Raw genomic sequence first — 19,408 nt, 5'->3', positions numbered from 1 at the left:
TGATACATTTATTACATCAATTTTTCCATTATTAAAGTGGCTAGAGTTGAGTCAGTATGTTGGCAGCAGCCACTCAATGTTAGTGATGGCTGTTTAACAGTCTGATGGCCTTGAGATAGAAGCTGTTTATCAGACTCTCGGTCCCCACTTTGATGCACCTGTACTGACCTCACCTTCTGGATGATAGCGGGGTGAACAGGCAGTGGCTCGGGTGGTTGTTGTCCTTGATGATATTTTTGGCCTTCCTGTGACATCGGGTGGTGTAGGTGTCCTGGAGGGCAGGTAGTTTGCCCCCTGATACAGCCCTCGATTGTGCATCTGTAAAAATTTGTGAGTGTTTTTGGTGACAAGCCGAATTTCTTCAGCCTCCTGAGGTTGAAGAGGCGCTGCTGCGCCTTCTTCACCACGCTGTCTGTGTGGGTGGACCATTTAAGTTTGTCCGTCATGTGTACGCCGAGGAACTTAAAACTTTCCACCCTCTCAACTACAGTCCGTCGATGTGGATAGGGGGCTGCTCCCTCTGCTGTTTCCTAAAGTCATCGGTCATCTCCTTTGTTTTGTTGACATTGAGTGTGAGGTTATTTTCCTGACACCACACTCCGAGGGCCCTCACCTCCTCCCTGTAGGCCGACTCGTCGTTGTTGGTAATCAAGCCTACCGCTGTAGTGTCGTCTGCAAACTTGACGCAGTCGTGGGTGAACAGGGAGTACAGGAGAGGGCTGAGAATGCACCCTTGTGGGGCCCCAGTGTTGAGGATCAGCGGGGTGGAGATGTTGTTACCTACCCTCACCACCTGAGGGCGGCCCGTCAGGAAGTCCAGGACCCAGTTGCACAGGGCGGGGTCGAGACCCAGGGTCTCGAGCTTAATGACGAGTTTGGAGGGTACTATGGTGTTAAATGCTGAGCTGTAGTCGATGATCAGAATTCTTACATAAGTATTCCTCTTCTCCAGATGGGTTAGGGCAGTGTGCAGTGTGATTGCGAGTGCGTAATCTGTGGACCTATTGGGGCGGTAAGCATATTGGAGTGGGTCTAGGGTGTCAGGTAGGGTGGAGGTGATATGGTCCTTGACTAGTCTCTCAAAGCACTTCATGATGACGGAAGTGAGTGCTACGGGGCGATAGTCATTTAGCTCAGTTACCTTAGCTTTCTTGGGAACAGGAACAATGGTGGCCCTCTTGAAGCATGTGGGAACAGCAGACTGGGATAAGGATTGATTGAATGTGTCAGTAAACACACCAGCCAGCTGGTCTGCGCATGCTCTGAGGACGTAGCTGGGGATACCTTCTGAGCCTGCAGCCCTGCGAGGATTAACACATTTAAATGTTTTACTCATGTTGGCTGCAGTGAAGGAGAGCCCGCAGGTTTTGGTAGTGGGCCGTGTCAGTGGCACTGTATTGTCCTCAAAGCGAGCAAAGAAGTTGTTTGATCTGTCTGGGAGCAAGACATCCTGGTCTGCGACGGGGCTGGTTTTCCTTTTGTAGTCCGTGATTGAATGTAGACCCTGCCACATACCTCTCGTGTCTGAGCCGTTGACTTGCGACTCTACTTTGTCTCTATACTTATGCTTAGCTTGTTTGATTGCCTTGCGGCGGGAATAGCTACACTGTTTGTATTCGGTCATGTTTCCGGTCACCTTACCCTGATTAAAAGCTGTGGTTCGCCCTTTCAGTTTTGCACGAATGCTGCCATCAATCCACGGTTTCTGGTTGGGGAATGTTTTAATAGACACTGTGGGTACAACATCACTTGCCGATGCACTTGCTAATAAACTCGCTCACCGAATCAGCGTATTCATCAATTTTGTTGTTCGACGCTATGCGGAACATATCCCAGTCCACATGATCAAAGCAATCTTGAAGTGTGGAATCCAATTGGTCGGACCAGCGTTGAACAGACCTGAGCGCAGGTGCTTCCTGTTTTAGTTTCTGTCTATAGGCTGGGAGCAACAAAATTGAGTCGTGGTCAGCTTTTCTGAAAAGAGGGCTGGGGAGGGCCTAATACGCGTCGCGGAAGTTATAATAACAATGATCCAGGGTTTTGCCAGTCCGGGTCACGCAATCGATATGCTGATAGAATTTAGAGAGCCTTGTTTTTAGAATAGCCTTGTTAAAATCCCCAGCTTCAATAAATTCAGCCTCGGGATATGTGGTTTCCAGTTTACATAGAGTCGAATTAAGTTCTTTCTGGGCCGTCGATGTGTCTGCTTGGGGGGGAATATACACGACTGTGATTATGATCGAAGAGAATCCTCTTGGTAGATAATGCGGTAGGCATTTGATTGTGAGGAATTCTAAGTCAGGTGAACAAAAGGACTTGAGTTCCTGTATGTTGTTATGATCACATCACGTCTCGTTAATCATAAGGCATAACCCCCGCCCTTCTTCTTACCAGAGAGATGCTTGTTTCTGCGTGAAGAAACCTGGTAGCTGTACCGACTCTGATAGCGTGTCTCGAGTGAGCCATGTTTCCATGAAACATTGAACGCTAGTCTCTGATGTCTCTCTGGAAGGCAACCCTTGCTGGGATTTCGTCTACCTTGTTGTCAAGAGACTGGACATTGGCGAGTAGTATACTCGGGAGTGGTGCCCGATGCGCCCGTCTATGGAGCCTGACCAGAAGACCGCTCTGTCTGCCCCTTCTGCAGCGCTGTTGTTTTGGGTGGTGGGCCAAACAGAGAATCCGCTTCGGGAAAGTCGTATTCTTGATCGTAATGTTGGTGAGTTGACGTTGCTCTTTTATCCAATAGTTCCTCCCGACTGTATGTAATAAATCCTACGATTTCCTGGGGTAACAAATAAATAACACATGAAAAATAGGAATGAGAAATGAGGCGGCCATCTCTGTTGGCGCCGGAAGTATTCCTCTTATCTAGGTAGGTCAGGACAGCGTGGAGTGCAATTGAGATTGCGTCGTCTATGGATCTGTTGGGTTGGTATGCAAATTGGAGTAGGTCTAGGGTTTCTGGGATCATCTCCTCTAGAAAACAGAGAAAAGCAAACCAACATGTTTGGTCAGCCCACTGTGCCTTGCCCAACCAAGGGCAAGTCAATGACACTCTCCATCTTTTTTTATGGCCGTGTTTTCAGTTGCTGTTATAAGGAGTCATTCTTATCAGGGCGAGGAGACTGTGAAAATATTGTAAAATGTTCCATATCTGATATCTAAAGAATGTCCATGTCTTTGGACTGGGGGGAAATTGAATCACGCACTGCACGTAATGAGGGTCGGGCCATAAGAAAATTTGAGCAAAATACTGTAGAATGGGGTGGAATAAAAAAAGTCTGTCTCAACACCACCTACGTACAATGTGTTTCAGTTTAAGCATAGCCCCTAATTTGAAAGCAGACATTCTTATGGTAATCTTTAAAACAACACTGTTGATGACTACAGAGGCACGTGAAACATTTGAATCAACATTTTATTAAAAGCAGAGGGGACATCTTCATGTCCTCAAATGGAACATAAATACAAAAAATATGTACATATGGCAGTAACAAATAGAAGCGTAGCGGATAGGTCTGGACCAAGTTTATCCTCATAAGGTATGAGAAAATAGAGGAAATCAACTATTTTTGGAAAACAGTGGGGACCTTGTTACCCTCTTACTACAGAGATGGAGATGAATCATTTGGACCACGACCCATCCTGGGTTAGGTTCACGACCCTTGAGGTACAAAGAAGAGCTACACTCTAATACTAATACGTTTACAAATGGAGTCCCAAAGAAGAAGAGCAACTAAAAATGTCCATTGTGGAACATCAGTTAGGCAACATATATGTACAGTACGTTAGATCTTACTATAAGCCGTTTTTGTTTATTTTCCTCAGTTTGCACCCGTCTTTGGTCTGCTGGGTCTGTAACAGAATAACTCTGATATCCACAACTGAATAAAATACACACAAGGCACTACATTTTTGTTGCAAATACACTAACCTTTAAAAAATGATCAGCAAAAAATATGCAATGTACATACTGTACAGTTTAAGTATAGCTTGTCACTAAAATAATAAAAAGTGCTTAAAATCAATATACTTGCGCAGAAGATTACATCCTCAACCTTCCGCAGGAATTACAAATCATTTCCAATGGGGTACACAGGAAAGTTGTAGTATACAAGTGTCACCACAATGGGGCAGTAAACCAGCAGAATATGAGACATCTGTTGAAGATGATTGGAAATTGAAGACCAACAGCTGTGGCATTTTAGCAGGAGTTCCCTGCAAAACAGGATTCTGTGTGCATAGGCTGTGCATCTACTCCCTTCCTGTCCTAAAAATTCCCCTGATCCATCTACTCCAGTTCTCCCTTGAATTTCTCCCTAAAATGTGCTTTTCTTGATTTTGTATACTATTATCCATAAAATGTATTTTCACTGTATCTTTTACTATTTTGATAAATTGATATATTGTTTTAAAACCTGTTTGGTTGTGCTCCAGAGGACATTAACTCAATAATGAAGAGACCTTAACTAACCATGTTGTTGCCACCGAAAACTGTAGCCAATACTGTTTGCTACACCAATAATACCAGCAGCATTCATCGTCATCCTTCAAACCGAATACTATTCTATCATGCACTTTGAACCCACAGACCCCTGACACTTGGGAATACAATCTGAGTCAGAGAAAAACTGATTAAGGCAGTAAATGGGGTAAATATGAATATCTGTTATTTCTTGTTGGCGTCTCAATCGCTAGCGAAACACCCCAAACCATAATTCACATAAATGTATCATATATACATTCCATTTCATCATTATCGGATTTACACACATTTCAAACCTAAACAGATTCACAACAGCTGAAAGGGGGCCACATATTGCACATAGGGTTCGGATCTTGCATCACACATCAACCTAATTTACTTTCACCCCTTCACAGATCTCCTCAGGTGTTGGCCCATTTCTCCTCTTTCTCTCCACCTTCTATGAGGCAGACTCCCCGAGGGATGTGTGCTTGGGTCCCTAGCTGGAGTCTCCGGAGGGTGGTTCTGGGTCGGAGTCGGGCCCATCCTGTTCATCTGACGGGAGGTGGACCCGCTGCTCGTCCATGCGCTTGGCCTGTACCCTCTGGATCAGACTAAAGAAGTCCTCGTCAGGCACCGTGGGGGCCCGGGGCCCCCCTTCTGGTGGGGAACACCGTTGGTCATCGATCCTGGAGGACTGGAAGCAGACACAGAGAGTGAGAGAGAGGGAGAGACAGACATCTAAAATAGCAAGTCCTGCAGTTATGAATCCTACATAGCCTGAGATACAGTATGCACAAACATTTGAGTATTTTACCTAAATCATGCATTGATTGATGGTACCAGAGACTGACTCAACACAAACATTTGAGTTATTTGCGCAGATCTTAGGTTAAGATTCAACCCATAGAGATGCTGAGGCAGTGAGACATGGCCCTACCTGGCACTTCATGAGCATGTTGAAGAAGTCATCGCTTGGCTCCTGGGGGTCTGCATCGACACACAGGTGGCCCAGGTTGTTATGGGTGATCCTGAGGCCGGGTAAGTTGCTGACGCTGACCCGCTGGTCGTCCAGGCGACGGCTCTGGGAACTGACGATCAGGTCAAATAGCTCCTCTGTCTGGGGTGACGTGATGAGTGTAGGGTCTGAGAAGCACAAGAGGAGGAGAACTATATTGTACTGTCATTGACAGAAGATATTCCAAGCCACACATTTCTGACTAGAGACCATTGCTTTGAGTGAATCATGCATTGACGTCAAATCAAGTCACTGGAAGTAATGACGGTCCCAAGTAGTATTAGTGATGCTCTAGCTTTAGACCGCCGTCACAGTCATTAACCTACCTAGCATTTCATTGAGAGAGACGGCCCCTCCGTTCTCGCCATTTTCTCCATTCTCTTCGTTCAGGTCGTCTAGGTGGCAGCGCTGGTCGTCCATGCGGCTGCTCTGGAACTTGCTGAGAAGGTCGAAGAAGCAGTCCTCATCGGAGGGGTCCTGACCTAGCTTCTGAAACAGAGGGACATGTTGCTAAGTGATGTAACAGGCGCATACAGTGCGTTGGGAAAGTATTCAGACCCCTTGGCGTTTTCCCCATTTTGTTACGTTAGATGAATGCCAAGAGTGTGCAAAGCTGTCATCAAGGCCTAGGGTGGCTACTTTGAAGAATCTCAAATATAAAATATATTTAGATTTGTTTTACACTTGATTGGTTTCTACATGATTCCATGTGTGTTATTTCATAGTTCTGATGTCTTCACTATTATTCTGCAATGTAGGAAATAGTCAAAATAAATAAAAACCCTTGAAAGAGAAGGTGTGTCCAAACTTTTGACTGGTACTGTGTGCAAATTGATAAGGACAAAAATAAATGTAATCGATTTTAGAATTAGGCTGTAACGTAACAAAATGTGGAAACCGGGAAGGGGTATGAATACTTTCTGAATGCACTGTATTTCCACATACACTGACCCACTTGTCTCTTGTATCCTGTTTATGTGGTTTCTGTTTGGCTTGTTTAACAGGATGCCTGGTTTGGGGCAGTTGGTGTTCCAGATAGAGGAGAACATTTGCTTCGCATATCAAGTACTATCGAACTGCTGTGAAATGACCATGCAGTATGTCCTCGTATTAGAGTGTCTAATGAGTCACATGGCCAAATAGATACACAGTCTGTCTGTTTGTCTCCATTGACTATTGGCTATTAGATTCTCCAATTGTTGCCCAATGCAATCAGTGGCAGTACAATTATTGGCTCTCTGCCATTATGGTGACCTGTACCATTATATATTGAGTTGCTGTTGTTTGCGTTGTTCTCAACCTTTTCATAGCACTTTGGACAAAAAATGTCTTCGATACTAACTGGAATAGCACATAACAGTGTTCTCACTATCTGACCAACTAGGATGCCTTCAAAAAATTGCTGTTTGGTCATCAAACATAGCACAACCTCTCAATATAGTATTGAGTTTGGGGCAACAGGTAGTCCAGTGGTTAGAGCATTGGACTTGTTACAAGATCAAATCCCCGAGCTGACAAGGTAAAAATCTGTTGTTCTGCCCCTGAACAAGGCCCACTGTTTCTAGGCTGTCATTGAAAATAAGAATTTGTTCTTAACTGACTTGCCAAGTTAAATAAAGGTATAAAATATAGTACACATATAAAGCCTCCTCTGAGTATCAACATCCAGTACTGTGGCCATCTACAATATCAACATGATTCTCTGTATTGGTCAGTGTGTGATCCTGCCTCCATGTTGATGATAAATCCCTGGGCAGGTTAATGGCAGGCATCAAAGGCAGTGAGCCACAGGACACATCATGGATCAATAATGGCTGATGGTGTCCTTATCCTCCTCACCCTTTCCCCAACACGCCTTGCAGGCACACACACCATAATGTCCCAATCAACACCAAACATTATCTCCACAAAAATAGGACTGGATACACGTACTGTACAAGGCAATTTTGTCTGGAAGCAAATTGTATATATTTTTTAATTTACGTTGATAATTAAGAACCTTTAAGTCTCAACTCGGTACAGTGTGATTTGTACAAAGGCAACTATCAGTGAATAAGCTCACCAGAATCTGGTCAGAGGCTACAATGTTCAATAGTATGATACAACAGTGCTGTTGCTGTAGGCGGTCACATTTTCAGCAGAGACTTTTCTTGTGAAAACTTTGGACCAAAATTAGGCTACACTTCAAACGTTTGCTTTACTGGGCATCGTAAAATAATTCATTGCCACAAAATGTGTCTGCCTCTCTGGCAGAGCAAGAAACAGACATTTAGGCTAACAAAGTCAAAAAATTAGAGAGACTAGTTCAAGCAACACCATCATCCATCAAATGATCATACAGATAAAGAGTACAGTGAAGTGTCTTACCACACAAGCACCTCTCTTTCCCTTTCTTCACTCTTTCTCTCTCTCCGAGCGCTCTCCTCTTTCCCTCACTCTCCACACGCCGGACTCACACTCCCCTGTCTTCCCCCCTTCCCTCACCACTCTCCTCCTTTCCACCCTTCCCTCTCGGTGATCTCTTTCCCCCATCCGTCCCCACTGACGCCTGTCCTCCTCATTACGCCCTCCCCTCTTCCCCTTCTCCCATCTCTCATCGCTCCCCCTCTCATTGCTCCCCCCTCTCTCATCGCTCCCCCTCTCTCCTCTTCCCCCTCTCTCCTATATCCCCCTCATTCATCGCTACCCCTCTCTCTTCCTCTCATCGCTCCCCCTCTCTCATCACTACACCCTTTTTCCTATATCCCCCTCTCTCCTATATCCCCCTCTCTCATTGCTCCACCCTCTTTCCTATATCCCTCTCTCTCCAATATGCCCCTCTCTCATCGCTCCCCCTCTCTTTCCTATATCCCCCTTTCTTCTATATCCTCCTCTCTCCTATATCCTCCTCTCTCCTATATCCCCCTCTCTTCTATATCCCCCTCTCTCATCGCTCCCCCCTCTCACATCTTTCCTATATCCCCCTCTTTCCTATATCCCCCTCTCTCATTGCTCCCCCCTCTCTCATCTTTCCTATATCCCTCTCTCTCCTATATCCCCCTCTCTCAATGCTCCCCCTCTCTCATTGCTCCCCCATCTCTCATCACTCCCCCCTCTCCTATATCCCCATCACTCATCGCTCCCCCTTTTCTCATCGCTCCCCCCTCTCCTATATCCCCCTCTCATCTCTCCCCCTCTGTCATCACTCCCCCATCTCTCCCCTCTCATCCCTCCCCTCTCTCCCTCTCTCATCACTCCCCCTCTCTCCTATATCTCCCTCTCTCATCCTTCCCCCTCTCTCCTCTCCCCCCTCTCTCATCACTCCCCTTCTCTCCTATATCTCCCTCTCTCATCACTCCACCTCTCTCCTATATCTCCCTCTCTCATCCTTCCCCCTCTCTCCTCTCCCCCCTCTCTCATCACTCCACCTCTCTCCTATATCTCCCTCTCTCATCCTTCCCCCTCTCTCCTCTCCCCCCTCTCTCATCACTCCCCCTCTCTCCTATATCTCCCTCTCTCATCCTTCCCCCTCTCTCCTCTCCCCCTCTCTCTTTCTCTCTCTACCACTCATTCATTCCTTCATTCATTCATATAATTATATATCCATCTTCCCCCTCCCTCTCTCTCTTCTGCAGGACATCTTTGTCCCAGCTGCAGCTCTCTCTCCCACTGTGGGAAAATAACTCATTATGAGGAGAGGGGGGTCCTCTGATGAAGGTCACATTGTCAGCCAAGGCAGGGGGATGGGCAGCGAGTGCCCACTAACAAATCACGGGAACAACAAACTCTGAGCACTGCCAAGAGACAGTTCCGGCAAGCACAATGGAACATCTCATTGGGTTCAATCAAGCCATCTATTTAATAATTGTATCTATAGCAGCAATAAATTCATATGGATCTCTCGTGAATACTATAAGTTCATTAAAATGCTATTCTGTGATCAATTCCCAAATTGACCAGCAAAAGAAGAAACATTCTGTGCGTCTTCCTGTGCCTCAGCTGAGCTCCATGTGATTTTCTCCCCCTCCGAGCATAATGAGCTGTGACTTCCTGGATTCTGTCTGTTCTCCTCTTGCCTCTCTGTCTAGATCTTTCCTCTGCCTATGTATTGTTCAATTACTCAATTATGGTGAAGGGGAGCGAGAGAGTGAGGTGGAAGGAGAGAGTGTGTGAGTTGGGAGAGAGAGAAAGGTGGAAGTGAGAGGGGAAAGGACTCTCCCTAAATTAAATCAGTGTTGCTAAGGAAACCAGAACTCAAAGTTGCGCTGCTATCCTTAATAGACACACACAGAGGCACACAATGGTAACCATTGACATTTCACCACATCCCAATGGCCGACCCCTTCCCCTCGCATTTTGTGATCAGAGTGACTTATGACCTAGTGTGATTTTTTTTTGATCAAGTACCCTTTTTATTGTCAGTTCAATATATTATTGAGTCTAGTTCTGGAATACAGAGAGAGATAAGCAACAGAGGAAGTGGACCTTGTCTCCATACCACCCCAGAATGGTACAACAGCTATTTTAGTCAGCCAATAAATAACAGGCATCCTTCACACAAGGGCTTCCTCACTCTTTTCAACGGCAGTCCACTGATTACAACAATTAACAGCATCACAGAACCGAGATGCATGGTTGGTCGAGTCAGGCGCTGAATTACACAACCCCATTGGCTGAAGCTGGCCGATGACGTTCTAAGGATAAGGACAGCACAAAGGTGTATTGTTATGAACAATCTCAAGCAGTCAGAAAGGCCAGCAAGTTTACTTAGTGTTATTCCTGGAAGCGCCATCAGACATAGCACTCCTCTCTACCAGGAAGTAACCTGGAGACCTAGTCTGGCCATTAACCCTCATTAAATCACATCATGTTTCACCTACAGCACTTTCATCATATGACGTAAATCTGGATGCAAGGACCCTACAGACTTCAGAAGCCTCTTCCTGACCAACAGCATTGGCTCGCTAACCACATTTATGCAGTTTTAGCTGTCAGGTTAGCTTTCATTGATTGTTTAAAAGGCTGCCGATCCTTAAATGCAGAGGGGAAACTGAAGCTGGAGTCAGTAGATAATGCCTTTCAGTAGAACACTTTCATACGAGGTGGAAAGTGTGAGATTTAATTAGGGCTTTAAGGAGAAACAAGATACTCAGAGGAGCAATCGCTACTGTTAGCTAAAGCTAACACAGTTCAAAGTCATTGTGTCTGAGTCCATTATAGTGCTACACTACACATTGAAAACAAGCCTTTTAGTGGAGCTGATGAGACAGGGATGAATTTGACTGATCTAAATCAACTCAGCTAGTAAACACCAGGTGCATGTTATTGTTAAGCAGAGAGATACTCAGAAAGTGAAGTTATATGCCATCGAGAGGGCTGGTATGCAATTTTTTTTTTAAATCTACTCAGATTAAAATCAGTTGAGTGGATGGAAAATCATCTTTCTTGGTTAACTGAGCTTTTCAGAGCATTAGTTGAAATTGAAAATTAAGACTCACTGGAGGCGGGACTTGGACAGTTATGTCATCGGTGTCCACAGGGGATTCCAACCATTGCCTGTCATCTGAGGACAGGCTGTCGGGGTAGCCCTTCCCTCTGCCTGGCTGAGACTGCTGACTCTTGGTTCTCCGGGATATACTGTCCACATCCTGGCTGTCTCCAATCTGCAGGGAAAGTAACGTATACCAATGGATTAGCATTTATTTTACATTTGTGTGCTGTCATTTTATAGAAACTTGAAATGTACCATGTAAGTTGTGTTACAGAAAACTGTCAGAGAAATGATGTGAGAAAACGAAAATGGAATAAACAAAATGACTTTGTTTTACCTTATCTGACGAGTACTTCCACAGTTCGACACTGTCCATGCTGTTTCTCTTGGTGTATTTTGGTCTGGCTCCTAGAACAGAGAAGAGCGCAAAAGAGGACATTAAAGCAGATACCCTTTGTAAAGTTGTCAATGGAAGATTAAGTGTGCCCTTTAGTAATGTAATGAATGGAGGGCCATTATTGCCCTGAGTGGGGCTTTAAAGACAAAACATCCTATCCACAATCCCACGTCAGAGACACAGTAACTCATCAAGGCTAGGATTGTTACAGTGAATACAAATATTTGATCAATAATCATCAGTTCATGATTGAATCTGTGCAATCATCATAAACTATAAAAAAGCTGAAATACATGATCCCAGAAATTTCCCATACACACAAAAAGTGTATTCTCTCAAATTTTGTGCACAAATTTGTTTACATCCCTGTTAGTGAGTATTTCTCCTTTGCCATGATAATCCATCCACCTGACAGGTGTGGCATATCAAAAAGCTGATTGAACAGCCTGATCAATGGCCTTTTATTGTCCTGTGGACAATTCTAAAATGTGATTCTAAAATGTGCAGTTTTGTCACACATCACAATGCCCCAGAAGTTTTGATGGAGTGTGCAATTGGCATGCTGACTGCAGAATGTCCATCAAAGCTGTTGCCAGATAATTTAATGTTAATTTCTCTACCACAAGTCGCCTCCAACGTCGTTTTGAATTTGGAAGTACGTCCAACCGGCCTTACAAAAGCAGACCACGTGTAACCACGCCAAACCAGGACCTCCCAGGGGGGCTGCTGAGGACTATTACTGTCTGTAATAAAGCCCTTTTGTGGGGAAAAACCAATTCTGATTGGCTGGGCCCTGGCTCCCCAGTAGGTGGGCCTATGCCCTCCCAGGCCCATCCATGGCTGCGCCCCTCCCCAGTCATGTAAAATCCATAGATTAGGGCCTAAAGAATTTATTTATATTAACTTACTTCCTTCCTCCTTACATGAACTGTAACTCAGTAAAATCGTTGAAATTGTTGCATGTTGCGTTTATATTTTTGTTCAGTGTATCAACAGTTTACAAACCCCTTATAGAGAGTTGAGTAACGTTCTGTTTTACTAATGACTCTAACATTGATGTATTACAGAAAGTTCTGTATGTTGACCATTCAAAACTACAGTGCACAACCGTGAGATAAATCTCGTAAACAGAAAATCGACAGTTTTTCACACATACAGAGCAAACAGTTGAATCCCATGAACTCTATGGGAGCTCAACGTGGCGTGCATGGTTTCCCATGTGTGTGCTGTAGTCTTATGATGTGCAGTGAGGACGAGGTTCAGTCAGACAGCCAGGCAAACAAACTATGAATAAGGGGCCGTTTACAAGTCATGCGCCCATAGCAAATGTTGGGCCAGTGTGTGACCTGGAGGACCTTCACAGAGACCCAGAACAGCTCTGTGAGGGATGGGACTGCATGTCCATTTCTGCAGTCCACTTCTCACACTTCTACTATCTGTGTAGATCTACAGATGTAGGATCTTAATGTGATCACTCTTATTGCAGAGAATGTTCCTACACTGCAGGAAATGCAGGTATGCTTAATACTTTACATAAATTCACTGATAACCTGCAGTAACACACGGTTATATTAACAGTATTGGACTTTTCATGCAGCCTACTTTTGTTTCAGCTAACAGCCTAACCAACAGTCAAGCAACGTTGTGGACTAAACGTTCAATTCCTGTTACTGCAGGATTATTTTGCTACTACAATACTGGTCAAATTAAGATCCTACATATGCATCTGTCAGTCATATGACACTTGAAAAGTAGAAAACGAAAACACTATGTATGCATTTGGTTGTATCGTTAGCTCTAGCATTATTGGAATGAATTAACAACTACAGTTAGAAAGTTATGTTATTATTATTTGACCAATGGATTTGAACCTTGTACTGTATCTGGGGCCTATTTATTCAAAATGGGACGCAAATGCCTCTCTATTTACAGTGTGTTTATGTTATGTGCGTCAGAGAACCCACCTGTCTATTTATTTAGAGGGAAAAAATGTTTTTAGATATCTACAAAGGTATGTGGGTTTCACGCTGGATTTGGCCACCCCAAATCTATCTACACTCGTTCCCTTTGGCTCACACGTGTTCCAGTGTACTGACACACTGAAGAGCTGTCACAGACAGACATCAAATGAATGGACAGGACATATTTTATCATACATCACCTAACCAATAAGGCAGAAGGCTACATTCCTGCATAGAGAAAAGAAAACACCAATAAATCACCAACACAATCTTAATCACCATCACCAGTCGGAGTGTCTGTTCTACTTGTTGTATTTCTATTCTGTGAGGTGGCAGTGCCAGGGCTGCCTGACCTCAGGTCCCACCTAACCACAGTCTATACAGTGTGGGCCTGCTGCTCCAAACAGACGCTCCCTGTTTTAAATAAACATCCAGCGCGTCCTCTCCGTACACAGAAAAGGGCTGTGTCCACCTGACTCACCCTTTCCTCCTAGACCCGGACGCAATGGAAGATGCAATGGCCCAGAATGACCTCAAACATTGACCTGTCAAACATTGACCTGTTGATCAGTCTATCTTCATCAGACAATGTCTCACATGGCCCCTTTATCTTTCTCCTGTCATAGCCTTAGAACATTGTTGTAGGAAGACAGAGTATATTGCCTGGATATTGGTTTACAAGCTGTCACAATGACTTAAAGGGTTATTAAGACAAGGATAATACATGGAATTCCTCTTAACTCTCAGCACTGTGCATGTAGAATTGTAGAGAATGTACAACTGTACATCATTTGTACAACTGTACATGAATAACTAACACACATTGACAAATGAAGTGCACGTCTGTCTGGCAGACACATTAAGAATATATTTTCCTTTACAAAGTACACATATCCATCGTCTGATCCATGATTGATTGAATCCAACCTCAGAACAATAGAGCTGAAATGATGACTCTATAGAATACTTTTTACTTGTACAGAAATCCTTTTAGAGGGTCATACATAATGTATTCACTAAGACTATGGCCCTAGAGATGAATGATCAGCAGAGGAAGATTCTGTTGACAGAAGCACAGTGACACATCATCTATCTACGCCTGGGGCTTGGAGATATTTGCACAAGGACAAATGTATGTATTCTCTAGAGCTTATTCTGAGCTTTGTTAACATCACTCCACCTCTGACATATACTGTACATACATCTCCCTCAACCGATTGAATGGAAAATGGGCTATAGCATTTGACAAAAGCCTTTTAAAGTGTGCATTCAAACCTCTCAAGTATTCTTTACAGATTCATGGCAACTAGAAAGTAAAGCTTCCAATTCCATGTACAGTATTTTGAAAGAATTAAAAGGCTATAATTAAGCCTCGACCTTGCTTACCTCATACTCCGGACTCAGAGAGCTATGGTACAGTTATTGTTGTCAATCCCATGAAATTTAAGTCAAATGTTGCTATAATTGTTATTAGTCTGTAGTTGTATTCCATTTGCAGTGTCCAGTAAGTATCCTGGAGGAACTAATCACAGGTCCTGCCTCTCTCAACTCAAAGTTTGATGGAGAAGTGATATGTTCTCCTTCTGAGCGAGTGTGAGAGCGAGTCTGTGCTCAGGGTTGTGCGTGGGGTGTGGTAAGGAGAAAGAGAGAGAGAGAGAGAGAGAGAGAGATGGGCAGTGCACGTGGACTAAGGCTGGTCAGAGACAAAACTTACTGTACAGGACTTTCCATATGTATTAATACTGTCATTACCCAGAACAAAAAGCGCAGACATGGGTCAAATTGAAAATCTATTCATTATAAACAACAAAAGTAGATTAAATCATTTGGACTGTTAGTTCAGCATGTTATGATTTTGGCGCTCCAGGTAGAATTATCTAGAATTATACAATCATCTTTACACTCCTCAAATCCCACACTGAACCACCAAGAGGACAAACACATCTAGACTCAAACCAGTGTCTACATGGGAAACTTCATCCCTTTCTGAAAACAACTCCAGTGGTCATAATTGATGTATTTAAGCAGAACCCTGTGGCAGAGAGGGGCACAGACAGCATGGTCGCGAGGGTCCTTGTGTGGTCCGGAGTTGGGTGCTTTGACTGTTACACCAGACTCTGGCACATGGTCATAATTTCCTCTCACACTGAAAATACAAGTTCAAGGAAGAACCATAGAAAGAAATCTCCCTGTTACCTTGCACCTCGAACTCTGACCCACATGATGAAAGGTCACTCTCGTTGACCCCCAGAGCCTCCATCATCTGCTCCACATTCATCCTGGCAGTCAACTCGCCATTCCTGTCCCCAATCTGAGAGTAGGTTAAGCGAGAGAGAGAGAGAGAGTGAGAGAGAGACACAGAAAGAAAGAGAGACACAGGGAGAGAGTGAAAGAGAGACACAGAGAGAGAGAGAGAGAGAGACATCGTATTGACTAAAGGTGTATGGGATTTCAGTTTTCAAAAAGCGACTGCAAATATATTGGTGTTGAAAATAAACTGTCTTCACAGTAATATACCTCCTTATAAAAATTGTGTAGCTGCAGTGGTCACTAGTTACCTCTCTGGAAATTTCTAGGTATTTGCGGGAGTAGTGCAGGGCCTGGCGATGGTTCTGTAAAGACACATAGGCATTTCCCAGACTCCAGCAGGCACGGCCCTCACCAACCCTATCAACACAAGCACAGTTAGAGAAGGAACAAATCAAACACCATAATGATAAGCATTTTAAGTAAAGGTTTTAAAGTGCGTGTGCGTGTAAAGGCTCAGACACTCCAAGGATACAGACTGCTGAGAGGTACACATCTGCCCGGCAGTCAACTTTTTTATGTTCACATAGCACAGATTCCCAACCGATCAGCCTAGTTAAAATACTCCAGACCACAGTGGCAATAACTTAATTAAGCTACAGGTATGTTTGGCTTGTGCCTGCTGTAGATCAGAACTAGCAAGCTGCGCTAATGTTGTTGCCAGCTAGCTAGAATTTGTAGTAAGCCCTTGTCAATACTAGCCAGATGGCTACAACTGGAAAACTAGCGTACCTACCAACATTATAATTACATCAGAATGCATTTAATATAATAACATATGCCATTTAGCAGATAATTTTTTCTAAAGTGACTTATTCATATATTTTACATATATGTAGTCCCAGGAATCAAGCCCACTACCCTGGCATTAGAAGTGCCACGCTCTACAAACTGAGCTACAAAGGACTTGTTTCTGAATGAAGCAGCTGCCTATTAGCTGCCGAGAGTCAGTGGTGTAGCTAGCTAGCTATGTTGTCCTAACTGTTCCGCTAACGTTAGCTAGCAAGCGAGCTGTTACTGGCAGCATGGGAGAGTGGAGAGTGAATTTTTTTCTTCATCATCTTGCTAGATAGCTAGCTTGATAAAGCATTTAGTTTTGTGTGCATTGTGTTCCACTAACTCTCTTGCACACACACTGGACTCTACCCACACACTCACATACTTACACTGACTCCCCAACAGACACACACACTTTCACACTCACCACATATGATGCTGGCACTGTCTAGTATCTATCCTGTTGCCTAGTCACTTTACCCCCACCGACAGTGCCTTCAGAAAGTATTCATACCACTTGACTCATTCCATATTTTGGTGTGTCACAGCTTAAATTCAATATTTATTAGATATATTTTTATTCTCATCCAACAACACACAACGCCCCGTATTGACAAAGTGAAAAACATAGTTGTACACATTTTTTAAAATGTCTTGAAAATGAAATACAGAAATATCTAATTTACATGTAATTCACACTCGATTTGCTTTCCAACAGGACAATGACCTCAAGCATACAGCCAAAGCAACACTGGAATGGCTTCAGAACAAGAATGTGAAAGTCCTTGGGCTCTATTTTTATCAAACCTAACGCATTGGTAAATCTAAGCGCAGGCGGTAACACTATAGGTTCAGGGGTGTGGCAAATATTTTTGCTATTTTCACTCTCACAATTATCGGCTCACTTGCTGGTGTGGGTGCGATAGTGCTGGGTTGTGATGAATAAACAAGTTGTGGGTATGTCGAGGCTTGGCCCCTTACTGGCCAATCAGAACCTGCTCCATGCAGAAATATGTGGTTGCTTCAGGTTGTATGTTAATCTTAATCCGTTTTTATAGTTTAAATAGCTTACAGAAATGAAATAACAAATCGTAAACCTGTCTCATCTTTGCTAAATAGGTTAACTTGAACCTATTTGCAGTCCACATTCTTCTAAGTAATTGAATGACTTCAATAGCGTTCACACTGATATGGGGGCTATAGGCCTACTGTAAATTGCATTATGACTGAGCATGGACATGCCAAGCAATAAGGAAGATTAAATTAGGCCTAAAAAGATCATGAATAATTCTAAACAAAACTAAGCAACAACCTGTTTTAAATTGCCTATTTCGCACTTACAGGCACCATCATTTCTCCCAGTGGGCATATTAAACAACGCAGATTAGAGAGGGTTTTACCCAAATCCAAAAACGGAACATGCATGGCCAAAATCATGTGGGCCTGCCTACAATGCATTGATAAAGGTGAGTGTCAGCTCACTGTTTTACTCCTCTCAAACTTGATACTTTAGTAAAGCTTTGGTGATTTTAAGATTTATTTCCAAGCGGTCTCAGGAGCCTAACCCTTTATCGACAGTCTCCTTGCCTACTTCGTGATTGCATTGGGCAGACAAAAAAATATTCATTTAGAGGGGAGGCTATGCTTGTTTTTAATCAAATAAAACTAAATTGGGGGGGAGGGGTGAAGAGACATTTAGTTTGTTTCTAAATACGAAGTATACAGGCACCAAAAGCATATTAGGCTACTCTTGTTCTATGGGCAGTGTGTGTCACAGCTGGACAGGCTGAGTTTCTGCTGTCAAAATTCATACCATAATCAACCGCTAAAACCAGCTTTTGGTTGGTCTTGAATGGCTCTATCAGCACTGCCTGAAATTAGCACTTTGGATCATGACAAGGACACACCTCCAATTTTTCCACCCCGCCCATCTGAGCGCAAGGAGCTGATACAAAACAGATACATATCCGAACCGGGCGTTAGGGCTGGAACATGACAGTTAACCAGTTTTATTTTATTACGAAATTGCAAACTAACTGTGCATTTTGAAACTAGGACGGCCTTAACGCCAGCCAAAAATAGAGCCTCTTGAGTGGCCTCGCCAAAGCCCGGACTTGAATCGCCAAAGCCCGGACTTGAATCGCCAAAGCCCGGACTTGATTCGCATTGAAAATCTGTGGAAAGACTGGAAGATTTCCCTCCAAAAAATGTGCCAGAAATCCAGATGTGCAAAACAAATGCAGACATACTCAATATGACTCAAAGCTGTTATCGCCACCAAAGGTGCTTCTCCACAAAATATTCACTCAGGGGTGTGAATACTTATGTAAATGAGAGTTGTCTGTGTTTCATTTCTAACACATTTTCAAAAAATGGGTCATTGGTCTTTTTTGTAGATGTGTGAGGCAAGTCTACTTAATCCATTTTGAATACAGGCTGTAATTAAAAAATGTAGAATATGTCAAGGGGTATGAATATTTTCTGAAGGCACTATATAAGTACAGTACATAGCTACCTCAATTACCTCGTACCCCTTTTCTACTCCATATATACTGTCGCCTATATATATAGCCATGTTATTTTGACTCATTATTCACTGTATTTGTTCTTGTGTCACTATTTATATTTATATTTAACTCTGCATTGTTGGAGAAATACCAGTAAGTAATCATTTCACTGCTAGTATAAGTCTGTTGTCTACGACGCATGTGACAAATAAAATTTGATTTGACTCGCCACCCCATTCATTTCATGTGTAACTGCCTGGCAAGCTAATGTTAGCTATCTAGCTAACTAACGAGCAAATGGACATTATCAATCCTGACAAAAATCCCCAAGCACAAAACTCCTTATCTAGAAACTCTTAATTAAGGAACGGACCCTTTTTTTTCAATTTTCGCCTAAAATGACATGGCCATATCTAACTGCTTGTAGCTCAGGCCCTGAAGCTAGGATATGCATATTCTTGGTACCATTTGAACGGAAACACTTTGATGTTTTTGGAAATGTG

General features: G+C 43.4%; 1 protein-coding gene across 5 annotated transcripts in view; it reads right to left on the bottom strand.

Moving 5' to 3' along the window:
- Positions 1–3,402: 3,402 nt before the first annotated feature.
- LOC109876021 (G-protein-signaling modulator 1) overlaps positions 3,403–19,408 on the bottom strand; it is a 33,969-nt gene continuing 17,963 nt past the window's right edge. For 3 of the 5 annotated variants that reach the window (XM_031802852.1, XM_031802851.1, XM_020468498.2), the window contains 7 exons: positions 15,873–15,981; positions 15,511–15,625; positions 11,294–11,364; positions 10,964–11,128; positions 5,813–5,975; positions 5,409–5,614; positions 3,403–5,165 (listed from right to left, as the gene is read on the bottom strand). In XM_031802852.1, the coding sequence (XP_031658712.1) occupies positions 4,968–5,165; positions 5,409–5,614; positions 5,813–5,975; positions 10,964–11,128; positions 11,294–11,364; positions 15,511–15,625; positions 15,873–15,981 (1,027 nt within the window). In that variant the 3' untranslated portion in view covers positions 3,403–4,967. The remainder of the gene's footprint in view (positions 5,166–5,408; positions 5,615–5,812; positions 5,976–10,963; positions 11,129–11,293; positions 11,365–15,510; positions 15,626–15,872; positions 15,982–19,408) is intronic. The other 2 variants (XM_031802853.1, XM_020468499.2) reach the window with 1 other exon arrangement.

This window comes from Oncorhynchus kisutch, linkage group LG23 (assembly GCF_002021735.2).
Source record: "Oncorhynchus kisutch isolate 150728-3 linkage group LG23, Okis_V2, whole genome shotgun sequence".
In the NCBI taxonomy this organism is placed as follows: domain Eukaryota; kingdom Metazoa; phylum Chordata; class Actinopteri; order Salmoniformes; family Salmonidae; genus Oncorhynchus; species Oncorhynchus kisutch.
The sequence above is the reverse complement of the archived record's forward strand: the minus strand, read 5'-3'. Positions and strand labels throughout refer to the sequence as shown.